This window comes from Jaculus jaculus, chromosome 3, assembly GCF_020740685.1.
Source record: "Jaculus jaculus isolate mJacJac1 chromosome 3, mJacJac1.mat.Y.cur, whole genome shotgun sequence".
Lineage (NCBI taxonomy): Eukaryota > Metazoa > Chordata > Mammalia > Rodentia > Dipodidae > Jaculus > Jaculus jaculus.
The window spans coordinates 81,227,052-81,248,828 of record NC_059104.1 but is presented as its reverse complement, the minus strand read 5'-3'; the positions used below and the strand labels follow the sequence as shown (position 1 = coordinate 81,248,828).

Below are 21,777 nucleotides of genomic sequence, written 5' to 3'. Positions count from 1 at the left end.
TTCTAATTTCTCAGTTAGATTCCCAGTACTAAATGCTCTGAGTTAAAACCCTGCATTTAAAAATAAATAAATACATGTTTAAAGACAGCACATTGTAAAGTACTAACAGTATTTGTGGAATATCTATATCACTCATTTGGAAACTCTAAGTCACTGGCAAAAAAGTTAAAGTAGCTATAATTGTATAGCTTTTACCAGCAAAACACACTGAGGCTTCTTTTCTTTTTCTCCTTTTTATTGTTATTCTTCGCATGTGAATGTGTGTGTGTTCCTGTGCATGTAGATACACATGTATGTACATGCCTGGCTTCTATAATAGTCCTATAAATCCATGAGTTGGTAGTAAAAAGCAGTTAATAAGTAAGATCCTTTATTTAAACATTTAACTGAAATAATCTGTACATTTTCATCAAGTCATTTTTGATTAAGAACTAAATGCCTGGTTGTAGAGACTCAGGAAAGGCAAAAATGAATATTCCCACCAATGGTCATGGTACAGAAGAGGTGGTAGGAGACTAATGCTCTAACTCCTCATTACACTTAATTTAAACAAAAGAACCATCTCTTTTTCCAGCCCAGTGGGTTAAAAGCTCCTTGACAACAAAAGCTTATCTACATCATAGCATCTAGTACAATGACTGGCAGAGAGCAAACATAAGTAATTGCATTACTTAATAAATAAGTGAAAAATCCTTCACATGCCTGTGCAGCTTCTACTGGGTGGATATATACAAGTGTGTGCTCTGGACCATCCACAGACGTGTAGGAGGCACCATCTGCTGTGTATACCACCTGCTGGGGTGGACGAACCTGGTCATCGGTGTAGACAATCTGAGCCACAGTTCCAGCATCTGGAACAAAGTGCACCTAGGGCGAAAAGCAGTAAAGTATGTAGTAACTAGCCCTATACAACATAAATCCCATAAAGGCCAACCACAAACACTTGAGCTTCTGAAACACCCCCAATGAAAGAAGGACTGAGGTGCCTGCATCCATGCTGTACTAGTGGGTAGGAAGCAGTATGCAAGGACCCTGCTGCTGATTTACTGCTAATGAAAAGCAACTGGCTTGAATCCCTTTGCCTCAAAAGTCCAGTGCAGATAATGCTTCTGGAGAGCCATGGGGAACAGTTAACTGATCCTGGAAAAGTGACTGTAAGTTCTTGCATGACACCACCACCAAAATACAAAATATGTATTATTCTGGGATGTGGAAAAGATGTCAAAACTCAAAAGCCAGGTGCTCTCAACACATCACAAAAATTGTAATCTATAACAAATTGTGTGTTTCAGCAGACACATTATAATAAGGTCACTTTCTTTCCATGAGTTCTTTCGGACACGGACACGCTAGGTGATTATTGGGAAATGTCACTGCATCAATTACTGGATGCACTTCTTCCTTGCTAGCTAGGTGAAAAAGTAGAAAACCCCAATAAAGTACTTTTAAGAGATCCTGGTCAAGTATTTCAAATGTCACTAAAGTAATTTAACTTCTACCTCCCAAGACCTAAAAGCAAATCTGAGTTTTGTAAACTACTCTCTGAGTGGTCAGCTGAAGAATGGCATCTGTGAAGGCTACAGCTTGGCACATGGCCTAATGCCTGGCATTAAAGGTCTGGAAGCAGATGGCTAACATACACATTTGGGAAAGAATTTATATACTGATGTTGAAGTTAGGCACTTGTAGAATCTTTACTCTTCTACTAAGTTGGCACTGAACCTAATGTTTCTATATCAGTTTTCTCTGTGGAATCTAGAAGCTAGGGATTAAGAGATTCCAAAGATGACATATATTAACTAAATCCTCAGAAAGAGAGAGGCCAAGAGTTAGAGAGAAGCATGAAAATACAACAAACTTTAACTTCTAAATTATTACTTTTGTCCTCTATATAAACTTAATTTACACATGAAGACAAAGCCTTCATATGGGGAAATGAGCCTCATGTTTGCATAGCTTTCATTACTATAAGATAATCTTGTGATTTTAGATTCATAATCTTATAATATTTGACTTGCTCACTGACATCAGAACCATAAACTAGTTTCAGTGCTAAAAAAGGGAAAGGGCTTTTTCCTCAAAAGATGAGCCACTCAATTTTGCCCACCTGGCTTTCCTCACTCAGATGCTGTAAGAACTATGAGAATCAGAACTCCCAGCCAGGAGGAGAAATGACTGCAAAGGAAAGGGGTCAATGGAGGCTCCTGCTCTCAACTCCCTGTGGTCTGCTAACCCAAAGACAGGGGCTCTGGTCACACACATCTTGCATAGACTTTCTTTTGTTTTGATTTTTGATAGGATATATAACTTCATGAATGTTGTCTTTAAAAGAGTTTCTATGAAGGGGCTTTACCCCCTCTCACCTCTCTCATGGCAGGAGCTCTCTGTACTTCCTCCTCTTTCCTTCTCTTAATCTAATAAAGTCTCTCTACACCTTAAAAAAAGAGTTTCTATGAGAAAAGTAGCATTCCCAATTATCCCACTGAAAACATCCCTGGAAGAGCTTTTTTTTTTTTGAAAGTTTCATACTGAAACCTTTAAATCATAACAGACCATTTTGGAGCTAGGGAAATGACTTAGTGGCAAGCCTAACCACCTGGGTTCAATTCCTTAGTACCCATGTAAAGCCAGGTGCACAAGGTGGTACATGTGTTTGGAGTTTGATTGCAGTGGCTAGAGGCCCTGGCATGCCCATCCTCTCTATCTTTCTCCCTACCCCCCCTCTCAAATAAATAAATAAATAAAATATTTTAAAAATGTATATTTAAAAAGACCATTTTTGGGTTGGACAGATGGCTTAGCAGTTAAAGCATTTGCCTGCAAAGCCAAAGGATCCAGGTTTTGTTCTCTAGGACCCACATAAGCCAGATGCACAAGGGGATGTATACGTCTGGAGTTCATTTATAGTGGCTAGATGCCCTGGTGTGCCCATTCTCTCTCCCTCTCTCTTCCCCTCTTTCTCTCAAATAAATAAATAAAATATATACTTTTTAAAAAGACCATTTTTATCTTATCACAATATTGCTTAAATTTGACAATCCTTACATATGTAAGCATTTCAAGTTGGACTTTTTAAAAAAAATCTTTTTTTAAATTTATATTTATTTATTTGTTTGACAAAGAGGGAGAGAGTGAGCAAATGGGTGTGCCAAGGCCTCCAGCCACTGCAAACAAACTCTGTGCATCTGGTTAATGTGGGTCCTGGGGAATCAAACGTGGGTCCTTTGGCTTTGCAGGCAAATGCCTTAATGCCTAAGCCATCCCTCCAGCCCTCAAGTTGAACTTTTTGATATTGATGATAGTACTATGATTACGTACTTTAATGAAAAACTACCAAAGCTTCACTTTTCTCCTAATGTAAACAATTAAGTTCTAGCCAGGTGGGGTAGCACACACCTTTAATCCTAACACACTCCTTCAATTCTATCACTGTGAGTTAAAGGCCAGCCTGGGACTAGAGAGTGAATTTCATGTCAGCCTGGGCAAGACCCTACCTCAAAAAGTAGTTTTATTCTTTGAATGTATGTAAATCATGGCTCCTATAAGCCACTTATCCACCCCAAAATTCAAATCTATAAAAAAAAATTAAAGAACTGCCCTTGCTAAGAAGAGTCAAAAGGATGTGCAAGTGATTCTGATAGCAGTTGAAAAGCCAAGTTGAGTACCAAGCAGTTGTTTGAATGAGTGTCCAGCCAACAACAGTGATGCCTCTTAAAGGGACAATTTGCATTTAAGATTTACATTCTAAATTTAAAAGGAAGAGGGAATTACCATGGGATATTTTTTTTATAATCATGGAAAATGCTAATAAAAATTAAAAATAAATAAATAAACAAATTTAAAAGGAAAGGCCACTCATTTTATGAACACACCTTGGCCTTCATTATTGACAAAACTGAAACAGTATCCTGGCTGACCTGAAAGATGCAAACAATGGCTTGCGGTTGTCCAAAGCCAATAACATAGAAGAGCAGGAGAGTGAAACAGATTCCACCAGGAAGGTGCAGAGAAGATGAAGCCTAAAAGTGGTAGATGAGTGATTCTAACTATGCAGAACGACATTCCCACTCTTCACGTGTGTTCATTTCACCTTCCTTCAGGCCACTCATCATTACAGAGGGGCTGGTATATCTTTAGCTGTTAGTAAACCACTCCACTAAAGCACTGCTCTCAACAGCAAGCTAGAAGAGGTCACCCTTCACCTGTGTAGTGTTCTGTTCATGGTCTGCAGATGTTGGCCACACGTGTGAGCTTTCATCTTTGGAATCCATCTTCTGCAGGATAGCACCAAGTCTGAGCCCCTACAGTAGCATCAGCAGCAGCCCAGGGTGGAGTACAGTCATCTGTCCAGTACACATGTGTTCATGAAGGACAGAAAGATCTCTACAACATGCCTGAAAAAATGACAGGAAAGAAACCATGATTTAAATGGATACATATATTTGAACAAGAACATGAAGAGAAAAAAAAGCTTTGGTAAAAAGCAAAGGGGGTGGGGGTTAGAAAGAGATGGCTTAGCCATTAAGACACTGGCCTGTGAAGCCTATGGAACCAATTCTCCCATACCCACATAAGCCAAATACACATGGAGACGCATGTGTCTGGAGTTCATTTGCAGTGGCTAGAGGCCCTGGTGCACCCATTCGCCCCCTCCCCCCCCCCCCCCCCCCCCCGTCTCTCAAATAAATAAAATAATTTTTTGGGCTGGAGAGATGGCTTAGCAGTTAAGTGCTTGCCTGTGAAGCCTAAGGACCCCGATTCGAGGCTGAATTCCCCAGGACCCACGTTAGCTAGATGCACAAGGGGGCGCACGCGTCTGGAGTTCGTTTGCAATGGCTGGAGGCCCTGGCGCACCCATTCTCTCTATCTCTGCCTCTTTCTCTCTGTCGCTCTAAAATAAATAAAATAACAACAAAAAAAATAAAAAATAAAATAAAATAATTTTTTAAAAAGCTGGGCATGGTGGCACATGCCTTTAATTCCAGCACTTGGGAGGCAGAAGAGATCAACATGAGTTCAAGGCCATCCTGAGACTATAGGTCAGCCTAAACTAGAGTAAGACCCTATCTCAAAAAAAAGACTACACACAGGCCAGGCGTGGTGGTGCATGCCAAGGCAGAGGTACGAGGATCAAACCAAAAAAAAAGCAACACACACCTGGGGAGATGGCTCACTGGCTAAAGGCACTTGCTTGCAAAGCCTGTAACCGGGGTTGGATTCCCCAGTACACACATAAAGCCAGATGCACAATGTGGCAGATGCATCTGGAGTTCGCTTGCAGTGGCTAGAGGTCCCTGGTACTCCCAAATCCTCTCTTTCTCTCTTACTCTGTCTCTCCCTTTCAAATAAATAAATAAAAATATTTCTAAAATAAAAAGCAACAATTTAGGCATATAGGTAATAATGAAGATGTTGTGATATATGCTATATATAATATATACTTTTTATAAGCAACCATTAATGGTTAAGTGTGTATATAGAATGTAACCCTCATTAAAGCTAAATGGATACCTACAAACATACATATATGGTTGGTTTATTTATTTTGGTTTTCCGAGGTAGGGTCTCACACTGTCCCAGGCTGACCTGGAATCCACTCTGTAGTCCCATGCTGGCCTCAAACTCAGAGCAATCTTCCTACCTCTGCTGGGGTTAAAGGCGTGCACCACCATACCCAGTTTAAATGGTTATATTATGCCCACCAAATTGCCTCTGAATATTTATATATGAATGTTACTCTCACTTTTGGCTAGAGAAGCTTCTCTTTTCAGATGGTAGTGTCCAATGGGGAGACTCAAAACTCATCAAAGTGTTGAGAAGAAGTGATAGTGGGGTATTCTGAATCAGCCAGGCATGGTAGCACACACCTTTAATCCAAGCCCTTGGGAGGCAGAGGTAGGAGGACTGCCGTGAATTCCAGGCCACCCTGAGACTACATAATGAATTCCAGGTCAGCCTACCTCAAAAAATGAAAAAATTGGGTGGGGAGGGAGGGAATTACCATGGGATATATTTTGTAATCATGGAAAATATTAATAAAAATTTTTAAAAAATGAAAAAATGAAAAACAATAACAGCAACCAAAATTCTGAATCAGGGACTGCAGAGATGGCTTCGTAGTTAAGGTGCTTGCTTGCAAAGCCAAAGGACCCAGTGTTAACCCATAATTCGTGAAAATAAAGACAACCAACCACAAATTATGGCCAAATTGAAGCAAGTTTTTAATTGTGCACAATAGAGCTGGTTCAGTGGCTGCTTCCCTAAGGTGGAGGTGTAGAGAGCAGCCCCGAGTCAGCTTCTTGGGCTCTTTTTATTTATTTATTTATTTTTGGTTTTGCGAGGTAGGGTCTCACTGTAGCTCAGGCTGACCTGGAATTCACTATATAGGCTCAGGGTAACGTTGAACTCATGGCAGTTCTCCTACCTTTGCCTCCCAAGTGCTGTGATTAAAGGTGTGTGCCATAGTGCCCAGCTCTCAGGCTCTTTTTATAGGGCAAAACTGTAGAAATCACAGAGTAGGTGGTTTTCAGAGGCAAGTAAGTGTGGTGACAGAAGCAGACTAGCTGTTACAGTGGAACTACTGCTCAGAACGTTATGAATACACAATTGTGGGAACAGTAACCAGGGAACAATTTGTGGCCCCAGCTCAGACATAGAAACTTAGAGAAACAGAAACCTAGTCACTATATCAAAATGGCTCTTGTTAAGATGGAGTCAGGTTGGCTCTTCATTCTCCCCTTTTCTTATCCCTGTCAAACCTTTGATAGTGAGTTTCTATTTCCATTGGCTGTATTGGTTGATAATGTTTACAAAGAGCAAGTATTTTAATAGTTTCTATCAGTCTGAATACAAAATTAGTAATGTCCCAGAGAATGCATGACTCAGTTGTTAGGGCAAGTAAGACAAGTAGTGAAGGGGCCTCTGCAGCTGAGATAAGAGTAGTTAACCAGGGCTGGAGAGATGGCTTAGTGGTTAAGGACCCTGCCTGCAAAGCCAAAGGACCCGGTTCAGTTCCCCAGGAACCACATGAGCCAGATGCACAGGATGGCATATGTGTCTGGAGTTCCTTTGCAGTGGCTGGATGCCCTGGTATGCCCACTCTTTTTCTCTGCCTCTTTCTCTCTCAAATAAATAAATAAATAAAAATAGAGCCGAGCGTGAGGACACATAGCTTTATGCACTCAGGAAGCAGAGATAGGAGGATCACTGTGAGTTCAAAGCCACCCTAAGACTACCCCGTTAATTCCAGGTCAGCCTGGGCCAGACTGAGCCCCTACCTCAATAAAACACAAACAAACAAAATAAAAAGAGTGGTTAACCAGGGGGACCAATTTGAACAAAAATTGATAACCAGTTACCTCTTTGGGATTCCTTTAGCTACTGACAAAGATAAGTTCAGCTTCTTAGCAGTTAACTTTTATAGTGACTTCACATTTTTCTTATCTTTCCAGTCATAATCTCTTATAGTCTAACATGTAATTTTTTAAATCAGGCACAGTGGACATAATGTCTTTTTGTTGTTCTTCTTATCTCATGTTGAATTCCTCAAGCTTTTGTCATGCAAAGACTAGTCAGTCAGATTTTGGAGTGACTAGAGCTGTAGTCTCCTTGTCAGGACAGGGGTATTTGTCCACTGAAGCTTGACTTGAAGTGGGTTCCTGTTAATCTGTTAGCTGCTACAATAAGCTGAGGACATTGTCCTCTTGGCTCTGGTGTCATGAATCTATACCCCTTGGTTGATGGGTATGTGAGTCCCCTTGTGTTACAAATTTTAAGGGAGTACCATTGATGGCAAGAGAATTTGGTTTACCTCTATAAATCTGAGCAAAAAGACACCTTTGAACAACCAGTATTACCCACATAAGCAAGTTTAAATAGCTAGAATTCTAAGTTGTTTTTACATGTTAGGATGGGGGTCTGAGATCTATCCTTAGTGATATGCCTCCTTTAATAAGACATATCAGGGATAGCTTGGACTAATCCAAATCAATAACTATCAGGTAAACATAACCAGTGAGGACAATTTGGAATTTTTATTTAAAGGAAACAGTGGCTGATTAGTCAGGGACAGGCAGAGGCAGAAGGTGTAAGTTAAGAGTTTAGTATTGTAAGTCAGCATCAGACTCTCTGTTAGTCTATTAGTCTGAATCTTTGTTTATATTATAATATTATATGGTTATTTTTTTATTGGGTGATTAAGACCATGCACACTGCCAGAATTAACTATATATTTTGGAGGTTGGCCAACAATGGCATTGTAGGAGAGACTTTTAGGGGTCTGTGAGGAGTTCTATGATTCTCAACATTGTCATCTGCTAGGATAAGTCGATGCCATGCTGACCAAGTGGCCCTCCCTCTTTTGGGAAGCCTGGAGGACTTTTTTTTTTTTTTCTCCCCCCTGATGTGACTCTCCTGTTGCAGATACACCAACTTAGAATTCATCTCTGGGTCTCCATATCCTCTCTGATCAAGAAGACAGGTGACTTACCAGAAACTAGAAGTTAGCAAGTATCCCATCATCCCCTGTGGCCTTCTGACTGGGGAGAAGGAACCAAAATAGTGGTTATCCTTTTAACTCCAATGTTTTCAATTGACTTTGGCTTCTATATATGCTTATAAATTACTCATTGAGACTGTTCATATCTCATTAGTAAAACAGATTTAGTTAAAAAGGACCTGCCTGAGAAGCCAAAGGACCCAGGTTCAATTCCCCAAGACTCTTTTTTTTTTTTTTTTTTTTTGGTTTTTCAAGGTAAGGTCTCACTCTAGTCCAGGCTGACCTGGAATTCACTATGTAATCTCAGGGTGTCTTTGAACTCACAGTGATCTTCCTACCTCTGCCTCCCGAGTGCTGGGATTAAAGGTGTGTACCACTACACCTAGCTTATCAATTACTTTTAACAATAACTTTAAGCCAATTGATCTGATCTAGATATTGTATGTTAGGAAAAGATAAGACAGTATAAAAACTTGGCATCTGTGTTTGAAAAAAACATTGGCTAGTCATTATACCTATGCAGGTATTAATTATTTCCCAAACTGAAACAGAATAGTAGTTTAAGATTATTTTTTAAAATATTTTTTATTTATTTATTTGAGAGTGACAGACACATGGAGAAAGACAGATAGAGGGAGAGAGAGAGGATGGGCGCGCCAGGGCTTCCAGCCTCTGCAAATGAATTCCAGACGCGTGCGCCCCCTTGTGCATCTGGCTAACGTGGGACCTGGGGAACCGAGCCTCGAACCGGGGTCCTTAGGCTTCACAGGCAAGTGCTTAACTGCTAAGCCATCTCTCCAGCCCTAAGATTATTTTTTTTAGGGCAGGAAATATGACTTAAGTATCAATATATCTACAAGCAATGAGTTTACTTAAGTAAAACCTTGACTGAGACTGATTATACATAGCTTAAGAATACAGTCAAAGCTGGGCGTGGTGGCGCACGCCTTTAATCCCAGCACTCGGGAGGCTGAGGTAGGAGGATCACTATGAGTTTGAGGCTACCCTGAGACTACATAGTGATTTCCAGGTCAGCCTGCACTAAAGCAAAACTCTAAATCATAAAACCAAAAAAAAAAAAAAAAAACCAGAATAAAGTCAAACCTGTTCATTGTTAAGTTAAGCTAGCCTGATTTTAATGTACATTAGAGATATTACAATAGACACAAAGGAATTTTTAAATAAGTATCTTTAACTATTGAACCATTTTATCACTTAACATATTAACATTGTTTGTATATAGCAGTTTTCTCTAGGATATGGGGAACTTTCTCAGTTTTCTAAGAACAAAGTCACAATGACTAAGTCACCTTTGATAAAATTTAGATTATAACTTCAGTGATAACCATCCAGCAAAACCAGCACGAAAAGACAGGAACCATTTAAAAATTATAGGGTTCTAGCTAGGCATGGTGGTGCATGCCTTTAATCCCAACACTTGAGAGGCAGAGGCAGGATCACTCTGAGTTTGAGGCCAGCCTGGAACTATGGAGTGAGTTTCAGGTCAGCCTGAGCTATAGTGAGACCCCCTACCTAAAAAACATAAATAAATAAAAATTATCCTCACCTTTAATTTTTTTTTTTTAAAGAAAAAACACATTAAGGGAAAAACTTTAGATAATTTTTAAGGTTTTTTTTTTTTTTTTTTTTTTTTTTAGTGACCTGACTGGCCAAAAATAACATTAAGTAAATGAAATGTAAGATCTAAAAGTTTTACCTATATATATTACTACTGATTGGTTCAGCTGAATAGTTTTGTTTATTGATAGCCAAACATCATGGATTTTATATAAACCAGATTACAATATTCTGATACCTGGAACAGTCTGATATTGACAAAAAGTAGAGTTCACATATTTAAGGCACCTGAGGCTACAGAGTGTAAACTATGAACAAAAGATCTGCTAACAATTTAAAATAAACAAGAAATCAGCTGGGCGTGGTGGTGCACGCCTTTAATCCCAGCACTCAGGAGGCAGAGGTAGGCAGACTGCCATGAGTTCGAGGCCACCCTGAGACTCCATAGTGAATTCTAGGTCAGCTTGGGCTAGAGTGAGACCCTACCTCGAAAAACAAAAAAAAAGAAAAACAAACAAACAACAAAAAAAAAAAAAAACCAAGAAATCTACTTTACATAGTAACATTTTTGGCTTTAATATAAAGACATGAAAAACTTTACAATATTTAAAGCTTATCAGAATCAGGATACCTTTATATAATTAGATAGATGATAGATTGATTTATTTAGCACTTTTTTTTTTTTTTAATTTTATTTATTTATTTATTTGAGAGCGACAGACACAGAGAGAAAGACAGGTAGAGGGAGAGAGAGAGAATGGGCGCGCCAGGGCTTCCAGCCTCTGCAAACGAACTCCAGACGTGTGCGCCCCCTTGTGCATCTGGCTAACGTGGGACCTGGGGAACCGAGCCTCGAACTGAGGTCCTTAGGCTTCACAGGCAAGTGCTTAACCGCTAAGCCATCTCTCCAGCCCTTATTTAGCACTTTTAAAAGCTAAATAAGAGGGAGGGAATTACCATGGGATTTTTTTTTATAATCATGGAAAATGTTAATAAAAATTTAAAAAAAATAAAAATTAAAAAAAGAGAAAAAAAAAAGCTAAATAAGATGTCCACCCAATCTATTAGTCAGTTCCTACAGTCAACTTAGCTATATTTAATATACCCAAAGAATAGAGGAACTGGTTTAAACTATGATCTAATGAAAAAGAGAGGAAATGGGCATGCCAGGGCCATTTGTCATTTCAAACAATCTACAGATGCATGTTCCACTACATGTATCTGGCTTTGCAAAGAAGCACCTTCAACTGTTAAGCCAGAAAGAAATCTTTTTAATCTCCTCCAAATTAATTTTATAGAACTATAGTGAAATTAAATATACATAAAACTTTATGACATATCCTATAACTATTTAGATCTTCACTTTATAATTTTGCCTGCAACACTTTGGTGAACTTACTGAACAATGATGGGAAGTTAAATCTAAAGTATTAAGACTGTGATTGTTGAAAGAATTGAGGAATAGTTCCCAAGTGTATGACAGATAAATGTCTTCAGTGTCTCCCAAATGTGGTCTGTTTGCCTTATAAAATAGGAAGAGAGAGTAAATAATTCCTCTACGAGATTTTTTGAGGCAGAGTTTTAGATATAATCATCTTAGAAGAGAATTGAATATTTTTTTGAGAATTAAATATTAATGAGCCAATTTTAACCTTAAGATTTAGTTAAAAGGTTGACAAATAGAGGAACCTAACTAACTTGGTTGAGTACTCTAAAGTCAGTCTTTTACAACCATTATCATGACCAGATTAACATCAATGAGTTCAAGTTTAAAGTTTTGTTTTTAATATTTTTATTTATTTATTTATTTGAGAGAGAGAGAATGGGCGCACCAGGGCTTCCAGTCACTGCAAACAAATTCCAGATGCATGGGCCCCCTTGTGCATCTGATTTACATGGGTCCTGGAGAATTGAACTGGGACTAAGCCATCTCTCTAGCCTAGTTTTAAGTTTTAAATTTACAACCTGAATACCATAGCAATTTGCCACCACCTGCTAGGGCCATCCTTTGTTAGTCTGATGTAAGCCCTAGGTTAATAGTTTATATCTCAAGAAGTCTGTAATCTTCTTAAGTACTTTAAGATTTAGTTAATCAACTTTGTCTTTAATCTTCTGTTTATTTATATCTTCATTTACATACTTTTACTCTACAATCTATGTAACAATCTTTTTATCAAGCATTTAATATCCAACATTTAGTTTTCTCTCTTTATTTTCTTTAGGCAGTTTATCTTATAATTACCAATAAAAAAAACTGTTATTGTCCTTACCATAAGACTTTTTTTTTTTTTTTCTGGTTTTTCGAGGTAGGGTCTCACTCTGGCCCAGGGCTGACCTGGAATTCACCATGTAGTTTCAGGGTGGCCTTGAACTCATGGCAATCCTCCTACCTCTGCCTCCCAAGTGCTGGGATTAAAGGCATGCACCACCACGCCCGGCTCTACCATAAGACTTTTAATGTGACCATTTAAGTTTTTTTCTTTCTCAAAAGCCTTTTCGAATTAGCTCTTTATAGAAGAGTAGATTAGATTTGATTTATATTATTTACCCAGAATATCCTGAAACATGTATTTTAAAAAACATGAAAGCTGATTTGAACATTATTGGAAATTTTAGAAATTTTCTGACAAACTCATTGAGAACTTCTAAATTTAAACTTAAATCTTGAGGCCGTGGTCTGTTAGTAGACCCATAGAAGCATAGAGAGATAAAGTAAACTTAAAAACAGGTGCAAATTTCTTATAAGAAGTCCCCAGCTGTTCGCAGCAATTTGGGACTCACCCATTATCATTCTGGGGCCAGGATCCTGAGATTTCCCTGTGTCTGCAGCCCTCCTGACTCTGCAAGGCAGGGAAGCTGAGCGCCATCAGGGATTCTCCTGGGGACAACATAAACCCCAGAGTGGTCTGTGTTTTGTCTGTTCATTAGTGAGCCTTGTGTGTTAGGGTCCTCCTCTTACTCCCTGGGCCACCTGGCCAACTGCAGATCAAGCCCTTCAGGGGAAAGCACACATTGTAGGAGCCTGTTCATGTGTAGTCCCCTACTTTTATCTTCGTTATGGAGAATTGCCCCAGGCATAGCATGTGAGAACAAGACAGTTTTCCCAGATTCTAGCAGCTGCCTGAGATCAACCCAGAAGTTAACTATTTTTGATCTACTTTTTGCCCCTGGGAACACAGCAGGATAGCATAATTCCCCCCACCCCCACCCCCACCCCCACCCCCGCCAGCTTTTTTCCCCTAAAATTCCAGGGGTAGCTTTGGACTTCTCTCAGGGCCCAAGGCAGCTTTCCGATCCTGTCAGTTATAATTTTTTAAGAGTAGGAGAATCTTGCATTTTCCCCCTTTCTGTGGGACACACTCAACAGCAAAAGTTGGCCATGTAGTCTAGGACAGTAGGCTTGGTGAAGAACATCCATCCCCCAAACCTCCACAATGAATTTCCCATCATTCTATAGCCTAAGGGCTGTGAGCCACACATACATTCAAATATACACACATTCATTCCAAGTGTACTTTTCATATAGACTCCAGACACATTTCTCCCCTTACACATTCATTCCTTTTTAAAAAAAATTTATGTTTGTTTTTATTTATCTATTTGAAAGTGACAGAGAAAGAGGCAGATAGAGAGAATGGGCGTGCCATTCTGGCCACTGAAAATGAACTCCAGATGTGTGCACCCTCTTGTGCATCTGGCTAACGTGGGTCCTGGAGAATCAAGCCTCGAACTGGGTTCATTAGGTTTCATAGGCAAGAGCTTAACCGCTAAGCCATCTCTCCAGCCCACGCATTCATTCTTTCATTCATTAATTCATTCAGAAGTTATGTATTCCCATTTTAAAATTCTTTTTTTTAATTTTTATTAGCATTTTCCATGATTACAAAAAAATATCCCATGGTAATTCCCTCCCCCCCCACTTCCCCTTTGAAATTCCATTCTCCATCATATTACCTCCCCATCACAATCATTGTACTTACATATATACAATATCAACCTATTAAGTACCCTCCTCCCTTCCTTTCTCTTCCCTTTATGTCTCCTTTTTAACTTACTGGCCTCTGATACTAAGTATTTTCATTCTCACGCAGAAGCCTAGTCATCTGTAGCTAGGATCCACATATGAGAGAGAACATGTGGCGCTTGGCTTTCTGGGCCTGGGTTACCTCACTTAGTATAATCCTTTCCAGGTCCATCCATTTTTCTGCAAATTTCATAACTACATTTTTCTTTACTGCTGAGTAGAACTCCATTGTATAAATGTGCCACATCTTCATTATCCACTCATCAGTTGAGGGACATCTAGGCTGGTCCCATTTTAAAATTCTATTCTATTTATAACTCCAGAAATCAAAACCAAACTTTGAAATTACTTCAAGTATAATTTCAGATTTCATTTTTAGGATTTTTCAACCCAAAACTTGATTAGTCTCAAAAACAATTTTTTTTGGGTGGGGAGCTCTTAGATCTGAGTTTCTTTATTCTTTTTGTTTTTAAATATTTATTTACTAGAGAGAGAAAGAGGGGGGGGGAGAGAGAGAGAGAATGGGCATGCCAGGGCCTCCAGCTACTGCAAGTGAACTCCAGATGCATGTGCCCCCTTGTGCATCTGACTTACGAAGGCTCTGGAGAATTGAACTGGGGTCCTCTGGCTTTGCAGGCAAATGTGTTAAACACTAAGCCATCTCCCCAGATCCCCCCTTTTTAAAATATACTTTATTTATTAGAGAAAGAGGGAGAGAGAGAGAAAGAGAGAGAGAATGAGCTTCCTTGTTCTTACTTTGAGAAAGTGCTACCTTATAGGTACACTATGTACCAGTAAGGTTTTCTTTGAGGATAGCAATTGACACACTGTAGGAGAGACCATTATCTTTGTGACTGAAGACCTACATTTCTATCCATGCAGGCTATAGGCTTTTTTCTTTTTTTCAAAAACAATTTTTAATTTCCAATTTTCAATTTATCTTTGGTGGTTAGGGTGTCCAGGTCGCCCAAGGACAAACCTGTGACTTGATATGCAGTTCCTAGGAGGATCCAAAAATGTTAAACACAAAAGGACAAAACAAACACTAAACAGAAGGACAAGACACAAAAGAACAAATAAAAGACAGACAACAACCGAATGAGCCTAAAAACCAGAACCAAGTAGAAAATGTGGGCTCTGCAGTTGTCCTGAACCAGGTGGACAGTGCAATGACTTACAACTGCCCTGGACAGGAGTGTGAATGTGCCTCATCAGACAACTCTCTGTTCCCAGAAGAGACCCCACCAGAACCAGTACCAGATGTCACAGGAGGAAACACCTTACTATGATGTACTCTTGGAGGCCTCCCCAGATTAGTACTTCATTTTTTTGTGCCTCCGTTCATCTCTACTGTCCATGGAACAGAATGTGTGTCCTGCATCCTCTTCAAGGCGTGCAAGCCCTGGGTGTGACACTTCAGTCCTAGAGGCTCAGACAGAATGGTCCAGCTTTTGAATTTGGGTTGGGGGGTCTCCATCTTGCTGGGGCCTCCATTATGTTAACCCAGAATTCACAAGAATAAAGACCACCAACCACAAACTATGGCCCAATTAAGCAAGCTTTTAATTATGCACAATAGAGCTGGTCCAGCAACTGCCTCCCTAAGGTGGGATTGTAGAGAGCAGCCCGAGTCAGCCTCTCAGGCTCTTTTTATAGGGCAAAGCCATAGAAATCACAGGATAGGGGGTTTTCAGAGGCAAGCAAGCGTGGTGACAGAAACAGACCAGCTGTTACAGTTAAACTATTCCCGGAATGTTATGAATACACAATTGTGGGAACAGTAACCAGGGAAAAGTTTGTGGCCCCAGCTCATACACAGAAACTTAGAGAAACAGAAACTTAACTTAGTCATTATATCAAAATTGCTCTGCTATTAAAATGGAGTCAGGTTGGCTCTTCACCCAGGTTCAATTCCCCAGGACCCACTTAAACAATATGTACAAGATGACACGTGTCTGGAGTTTGTTTGCAGGGCTAGAGGCCCTGGCATGCCCATTCTCTCTAAAAATATATCTGATTCTTTCTCTCTCTCTCTCAAATAAATAAATTAGTTAAATTAAATAAATATATTTTAAAACTTCTGCATCAGGGCTGTGGAGATGGCTCAGCAGCTAAAAGTATGTGTTTTCAAACCTGTCAACCCAAGTACATTCATCCTCAAGGACCACATAAAGCCAGATACAAAGTGGCATGTAAATCTGTAATCCCAATGCATCTATAGCAAAGGGAGGTGGAATCAGAATAATCTAGAAGCCTGCCAGCAGAAGCAGCAGTAGCAAAAGACTCAAAAGAAGGAGTAAGGATTGAAGAAATGCCAAGGCTGTTCTCTGACCTCCACAAAGATTCCATGATACACATTGCCCATACATACATATTATACACATATACACATGAATAACTAATAAAAATAGAAGACATACTGAAGGTAATCTTAGTTCTTTTTGAGAAAAATTAATATTCCAAATGCAGAAAAGTGATGGGTTTTCCAGTAGACAGTAACTCTGTATACCACTACCACCTAACCTCACTTCACCTCAAAACAAACAGCAGAATAATAAAAGTGACAAAACAAGGGAGAAATGGCTAGTGGAAGTAGCTGTGTTTTGGGGCCATAATTTGGTAAGTGCAGATATACACTTTCTTTCCCAATGGGTCAACATAGCAGTGGTTAATGACTAATCAAGCATAACCAAACATCAGTATGCACAAAATTCTACACATTTGAAACCTTTATCCTTTTTAAAATAGACTCTTTAAGGTAATGGCCTTCCTTTATTTAAAAACATTTTTTATTTAGTCATTTAGATGAGAGTAGGAGAGGGAGAGAAGACTGGACAAGCGCTGGGCATGGTGGTGTGCACTTTTAATTCTAGCACTCAGCAGGCAGAAGTAGGAGGATCACCATGAGTTGAAGGACATCCTGAGACTACACAGTAAACTCCAGGTCAGGTTAGCCTGGTTTACAAATGAGATCCTAGCTAAAAAATAAAAATAAAAATAAAAACAAAAATTCTAGATAGAGGGTTCTAGCCTTCAGCTCCAGCTATCAACCTCTGAGGAAGTAGGGTTAGAAATGGGACAGGTGGAGGACTTAAGATTAAGCTGATTACCAAGAACCAATGATTTAATCAACCATGACCATGTAATGAGCCCTTCATAAAATTCCCAAATGGGGACTGGTGAGATGGCCCAGTGGTTAAAGGCACTGAGTAAGTATGAATACATTTCTTTTTAAGACTTAAAGAGACTTTATTCAATTAAGAAAAGGTGGGCTGGAGAGATGGCTTAGCAGTTAAGGTGCTTGCCTGTGAAGCACAAGGACCCAGGTTCAATTCTCCAGTACCCACATAATCCAGATACACATGGAGGCACATGTGTCTGGAGTTCATTTGCAGTGGCTAGAGGCACTAGTGTGCCCATTCTCTCTCTATCTCTCTTTCTCTGTCTTTCAGGTAAATAAATAAATTAAATACTTTTAAAAAAGGAAAGAGGCCAGGCATGGTGGCACACGCCTTTAATCCCAGCACTTGGGAGGCTGAGGTAGGAGGATCACCATGAGCTCAAGGCCACCCTGAGACTCCATAGTGAATTCCAGGTCAGCCTGGGCTAAAGTGAGACCCAACCTCGAAAAACCAAAAAAAAAAAAAAAAAAAAGGAAAGAGAGGAGGCTGGGAAGATGGCTCGGTGGCTAAGGTGCTTGCCTGTAAAGACTAATGATTGGGGTTCAATTCTCCAGTACCCACATGAGGCCAGATGCACAAAGTGGTACATGAATCTAGAGTTCTTTTGTGGTTTTTTTTTTTTTGGTTTTACAAGGTAGGGTCTCACTCTAGCCCAGGCTGACCTGGAATTCACTATGGAATCTTAGTGTGGCCTTGAACTCACGGCAATCCTCCTACCTCTGCCTCCCCCCCCCTCCAGTGTTGGGATGTGCCACCATGCCCGGCGAATCTAGAGTTCTTTTGCAGCAGCTAGGAGCCCTGGTACGTCCATTCATATTCTCTTTCTCCCTCTTTCCTTGGAAAAAAATAATAAATTTTTATTTTTTAAAAAAATTTGTTTATTTTTATTTATTTATTTGAGAGTGACAGACAGAGGGAGAAAGAGGCAGAGAGAGAAACAGAGAGAGAATGGGCGCACCAGTGCCTCCAGCCACTGCAAATGAACTCCAGATACATGTGCCCCTTGTGCATCTAGCTAATGTGGGTCCTGGGGAGTTGAGCCTTGAACCTGGGTCCTTAAGCTTCAAAGGCAAGCACTTAACTGCTAAGCCATCTCTCCAGCCCCCCCAAAATAAATTTTTTAAAAAAGAATGTGGCTCAGTTGGTAGAATGCCTGCCTAACATACACAGAACCTTGGATTTAATTCCCAGTACTGCATAAAACCAAGCACAGTGACACATACCTTTAATTTCAACACTTGGCAGGTGGAAGCAGAAGGACCATAAGTTCAAGGCCATCTTCAACTACATAGCCAGTTCCAAGCCAGCCTGGGCTTACATGAGACTTCTGACCAGGAAAGTGAGGAAGGAAAGCAAAGAGGGAGAGAAGAAGAGAAAGAGAGAACAGGGAAGGAGGAAGAAAGGAAGGAAAATTCTAGGCCCATGGTTCTCATTTTCAAATGACATGACCCCTAAAGTAACAACATCATGAAATATTAATGTTTGCTTATATCAAACAATAAAAGCCAAGTGTGGGTCACCCCCACAAGACACGTAAAGAGGGGGATGTCTCCACGCTGCGGGGATGTCGCCCGCACACTGTGGCCCCAGGTATTTGGAAGATACTTATACAGCCCAGGTAGAGCATTAAGTTCCTTACCAGATAACAAAAAGGAATTTTTACAGAATGGACCAGACCTTCAAGATTTTGTATCTGGTGACCTTGCAGACAAGAGTACTTGGGATGAATATAAAGGAAATTTAAAACGCCAGAAAGGAGAAAGGTTAAGACTGCCTCCCTGGTTAAAGACAGAGATACCCATGGGCAAAAATTACAACAAACTGAAAACTACATTGCGGAACTTAGATCTCCATATGGTGTGTGAGGAAGCACGATGTCCCAATATTGGAGAGTGTTGGGGAGGCGGAGAATATGCCACGGCCACAGCCACCATCATGTTGATGGGAGACACATGCACAAGAGGTTGCAGATTTTGTTCTGTTAAGACTGCAAGAAACCCCCCTCCCTTGGATGCCAACGAGCCCTACAATACGGCAAAAGCAATTGCAGAGTGGGGTCTAGACTATGTCGTCCTTACGTCTGTAGATCGTGATGATGTGCCTGATGGGGGTGCTGAGCACATTGCAAAGACTGTGTCACACTTAAAGGAAAGGAACCCAAAAATTCTGGTGGAATGCCTCACCCCTGATTTCCGAGGAGATCTTAAATCAGTGGAAAAAGTTGCCCTGTCAGGATTGGATGTGTACGCGCATAATGTGGAAACAGTTCCTGAATTACAGAGGAAAGTTCGGGATCCCCGGGCCAATTTTGCCCAATCGCTGCGTGTACTGAAACATGCCAAGGAGGTGCAGCCCGCACTTATTTCCAAGACATCGATCATGTTGGGCCTAGGAGAGAATGATGAGCAAGTGTATGCAATGATGAAAGCCCTTCGTGACGCTGAGGTGGATTGCCTAACTCTAGGTCAATATATGCAGCCAACAAAGCGCCATCTTAAGGTTGAAGAATATATTACTCCTGACAAGTTCAAATATTGGGAAAAAGTCGGAAATGAACTTGGGTTTCATTATACTGCAAGTGGCCCTTTGGTGTGCTCTTCATATAAAGCAGGTGAATTTTTCCTGAAAAATCTGGTGGCTAAAAGAAAAACAAAAACACTATAAAATTTAGACAAGACCTTCAAGATCACAGAAATTTTAAATTTTTGCTTCCAGCTGAGTGTGGTGGCACTTTTAATCCCAGCACTTGGGAAGAAGAGGAAGGAGGATCAGTGTGAGGTTGAGGCCAGACGCTACCATGGAGGGAGGGGGGAGAGATAAACCTTTTCTCCAGAATTTTGCTTCCAGCTGGTACCAAGGTGATGTCAGCCTGCTGACTTCAGTGGATACACACTGACTTAAAAAAAACTTGTCTGATCCAGGCATGGTGGCACATGCCTGTAAGCTCAGAAAGAAAAATATTTGTAAGTAATACATATTTAATTATAGTAATTCATTTGACTTTTGGCTTTTAGCTTCTTTGTCTAAATAATTGCTTGCTATGATGTAATCATAGAACGTCTTTGGAATAATTTGCTATTAATATTATAATTTAAAAATACATTAAAGATATCTAAAGGATTTTACAAGTCAGTGTTAAGTCTATGTCATTATGCCATGTTATTTATTTAAAAAAAAAAAAAAAGAAGCATTGGGCTGGAGAGATGGCTCAGAGTTTGTACTTGCCTGCAAAACCTGAAGACCTGAGTTTGATTCCCCAGTACCCACGTAGAGCCAGATGCACAAAGTGGCACATTCATCTGAAGTTTGTTGGTAGTGACTAGAGGCCCTGGTGTGCCCATTCTTTCTCTTTCTTGGTCTCTCTCTACTTGCAAATAGGTAGACAGGTAGGTGGGTGGGTAGGTGGATGGTGACAGATATGAGCCTGGGGGTCTGGAGAAGTGGTTTAGTGGTTAAAGAGCTTGCTTGTAAAGCCTAACAACCTGGGGTTCAACTCCCAGTACCCACAGAAAGCCCAGTGCATGGGGGTGCATGCATCTGGAGTTCCTTTGCAGTGGCTGGAGGCCTTAGCATGCCTAATTTGTCTCTCCTCTTTATCTTTCTGCTTGCAAATAAACTTATTTTTCTCTCTCAAATAAATAAATAAAATATTTTTAAAAATTATAAAAAAAAAAAAAAAGCCAAGTGTGGTCACTCATGCCTGTAATCCCAGTGCTGAGGGGGAGAGAGATGGGAGAATCACTGATGCTCATTTGTCAGCCAAGCTAACTGAAAAACAACATGGTCCTGACTTCTTATGTGTGTTCTGGGGATCTGGACTGTCAGGCTTTATCTACTTAACCATCTCCCAGCACAGATATATTGGTTTGTTTTTGCTTGTTACTGGTTTTTCATCTATTTGTGTGGGGTTTTTTTCTTTTCTTTTCTTTTTTTTTGGTAAACTTTTTAGGTATCCCAAGTTTGCTACTTGTTTACCTGTCACACTATAATGTTGGCTAGGAGCTAGTAAAATCTGAGAGATGTAGATCCAGGAGCTTAACAGAAAACCTTCACAGGGGGTGGGAAAATGGCTTAGCAGTTAAGGCACTTGCCTGCAAAGCCAAAAGACCCAGGTTCAATTCTCTAGGACCCACATGAGGCAGAATTACAAGTTGGCGCATGTGTCTGGTCTTCATTTACAGTGGCTGAAGGCCCTGGTGTGACCATTCTCTCTCTCTCTCATATTCTCTCTATCTCTCTCTCTCTACATGTGTGTGTGTGTATCTGCCACTTTCAAATAAATAAATAAGTTTAAAATAAATATTAATGAAAAATAAAATCTGGGCTGGAGAGATGGCTTAGTGGTTAGGCACTTGCCTGTGAAGCCTACGGACTCCAGTTCAAGGCTTGATTCCCCAGGACCCATGTAAGCCAGATGCAGAAGGAGGCATATCTGGAGTTCCTTTGCAGTGGCCGGAGGCCTTGGGGCACCCATTCTCTCTCTGTCTCTCTCAAAT

General features: G+C 40.2%; 2 protein-coding genes across 3 annotated transcripts in view; one reads left to right on the top strand and one right to left on the bottom strand.

Moving 5' to 3' along the window:
- Nucleotides 1-21,777, bottom strand: part of Prdm10 (PR/SET domain 10) — a 150,386-nt gene that overhangs the window by 88,645 nt on the left and 39,964 nt on the right. For both annotated transcript variants that reach the window (XM_045145074.1, XM_045145075.1), the window contains exons 3-4: nucleotides 4,203-4,394; nucleotides 703-867 (exon numbers count right to left, since the gene is read on the bottom strand). In XM_045145074.1, the coding sequence (XP_045001009.1) occupies nucleotides 703-867; nucleotides 4,203-4,271 (234 nt within the window). In that variant the 5' untranslated portion in view covers nucleotides 4,272-4,394. The remainder of the gene's footprint in view (nucleotides 1-702; nucleotides 868-4,202; nucleotides 4,395-21,777) is intronic.
- Nucleotides 18,823-20,197, top strand: LOC101607573 (lipoyl synthase, mitochondrial). The gene has a single exon (XM_004665488.2). The coding sequence runs from the start codon at nucleotides 18,827-18,829 to the stop codon at nucleotides 19,943-19,945; it is 1,119 nt and encodes a 372-aa protein (XP_004665545.2). The 5' UTR covers nucleotides 18,823-18,826; the 3' UTR covers nucleotides 19,946-20,197.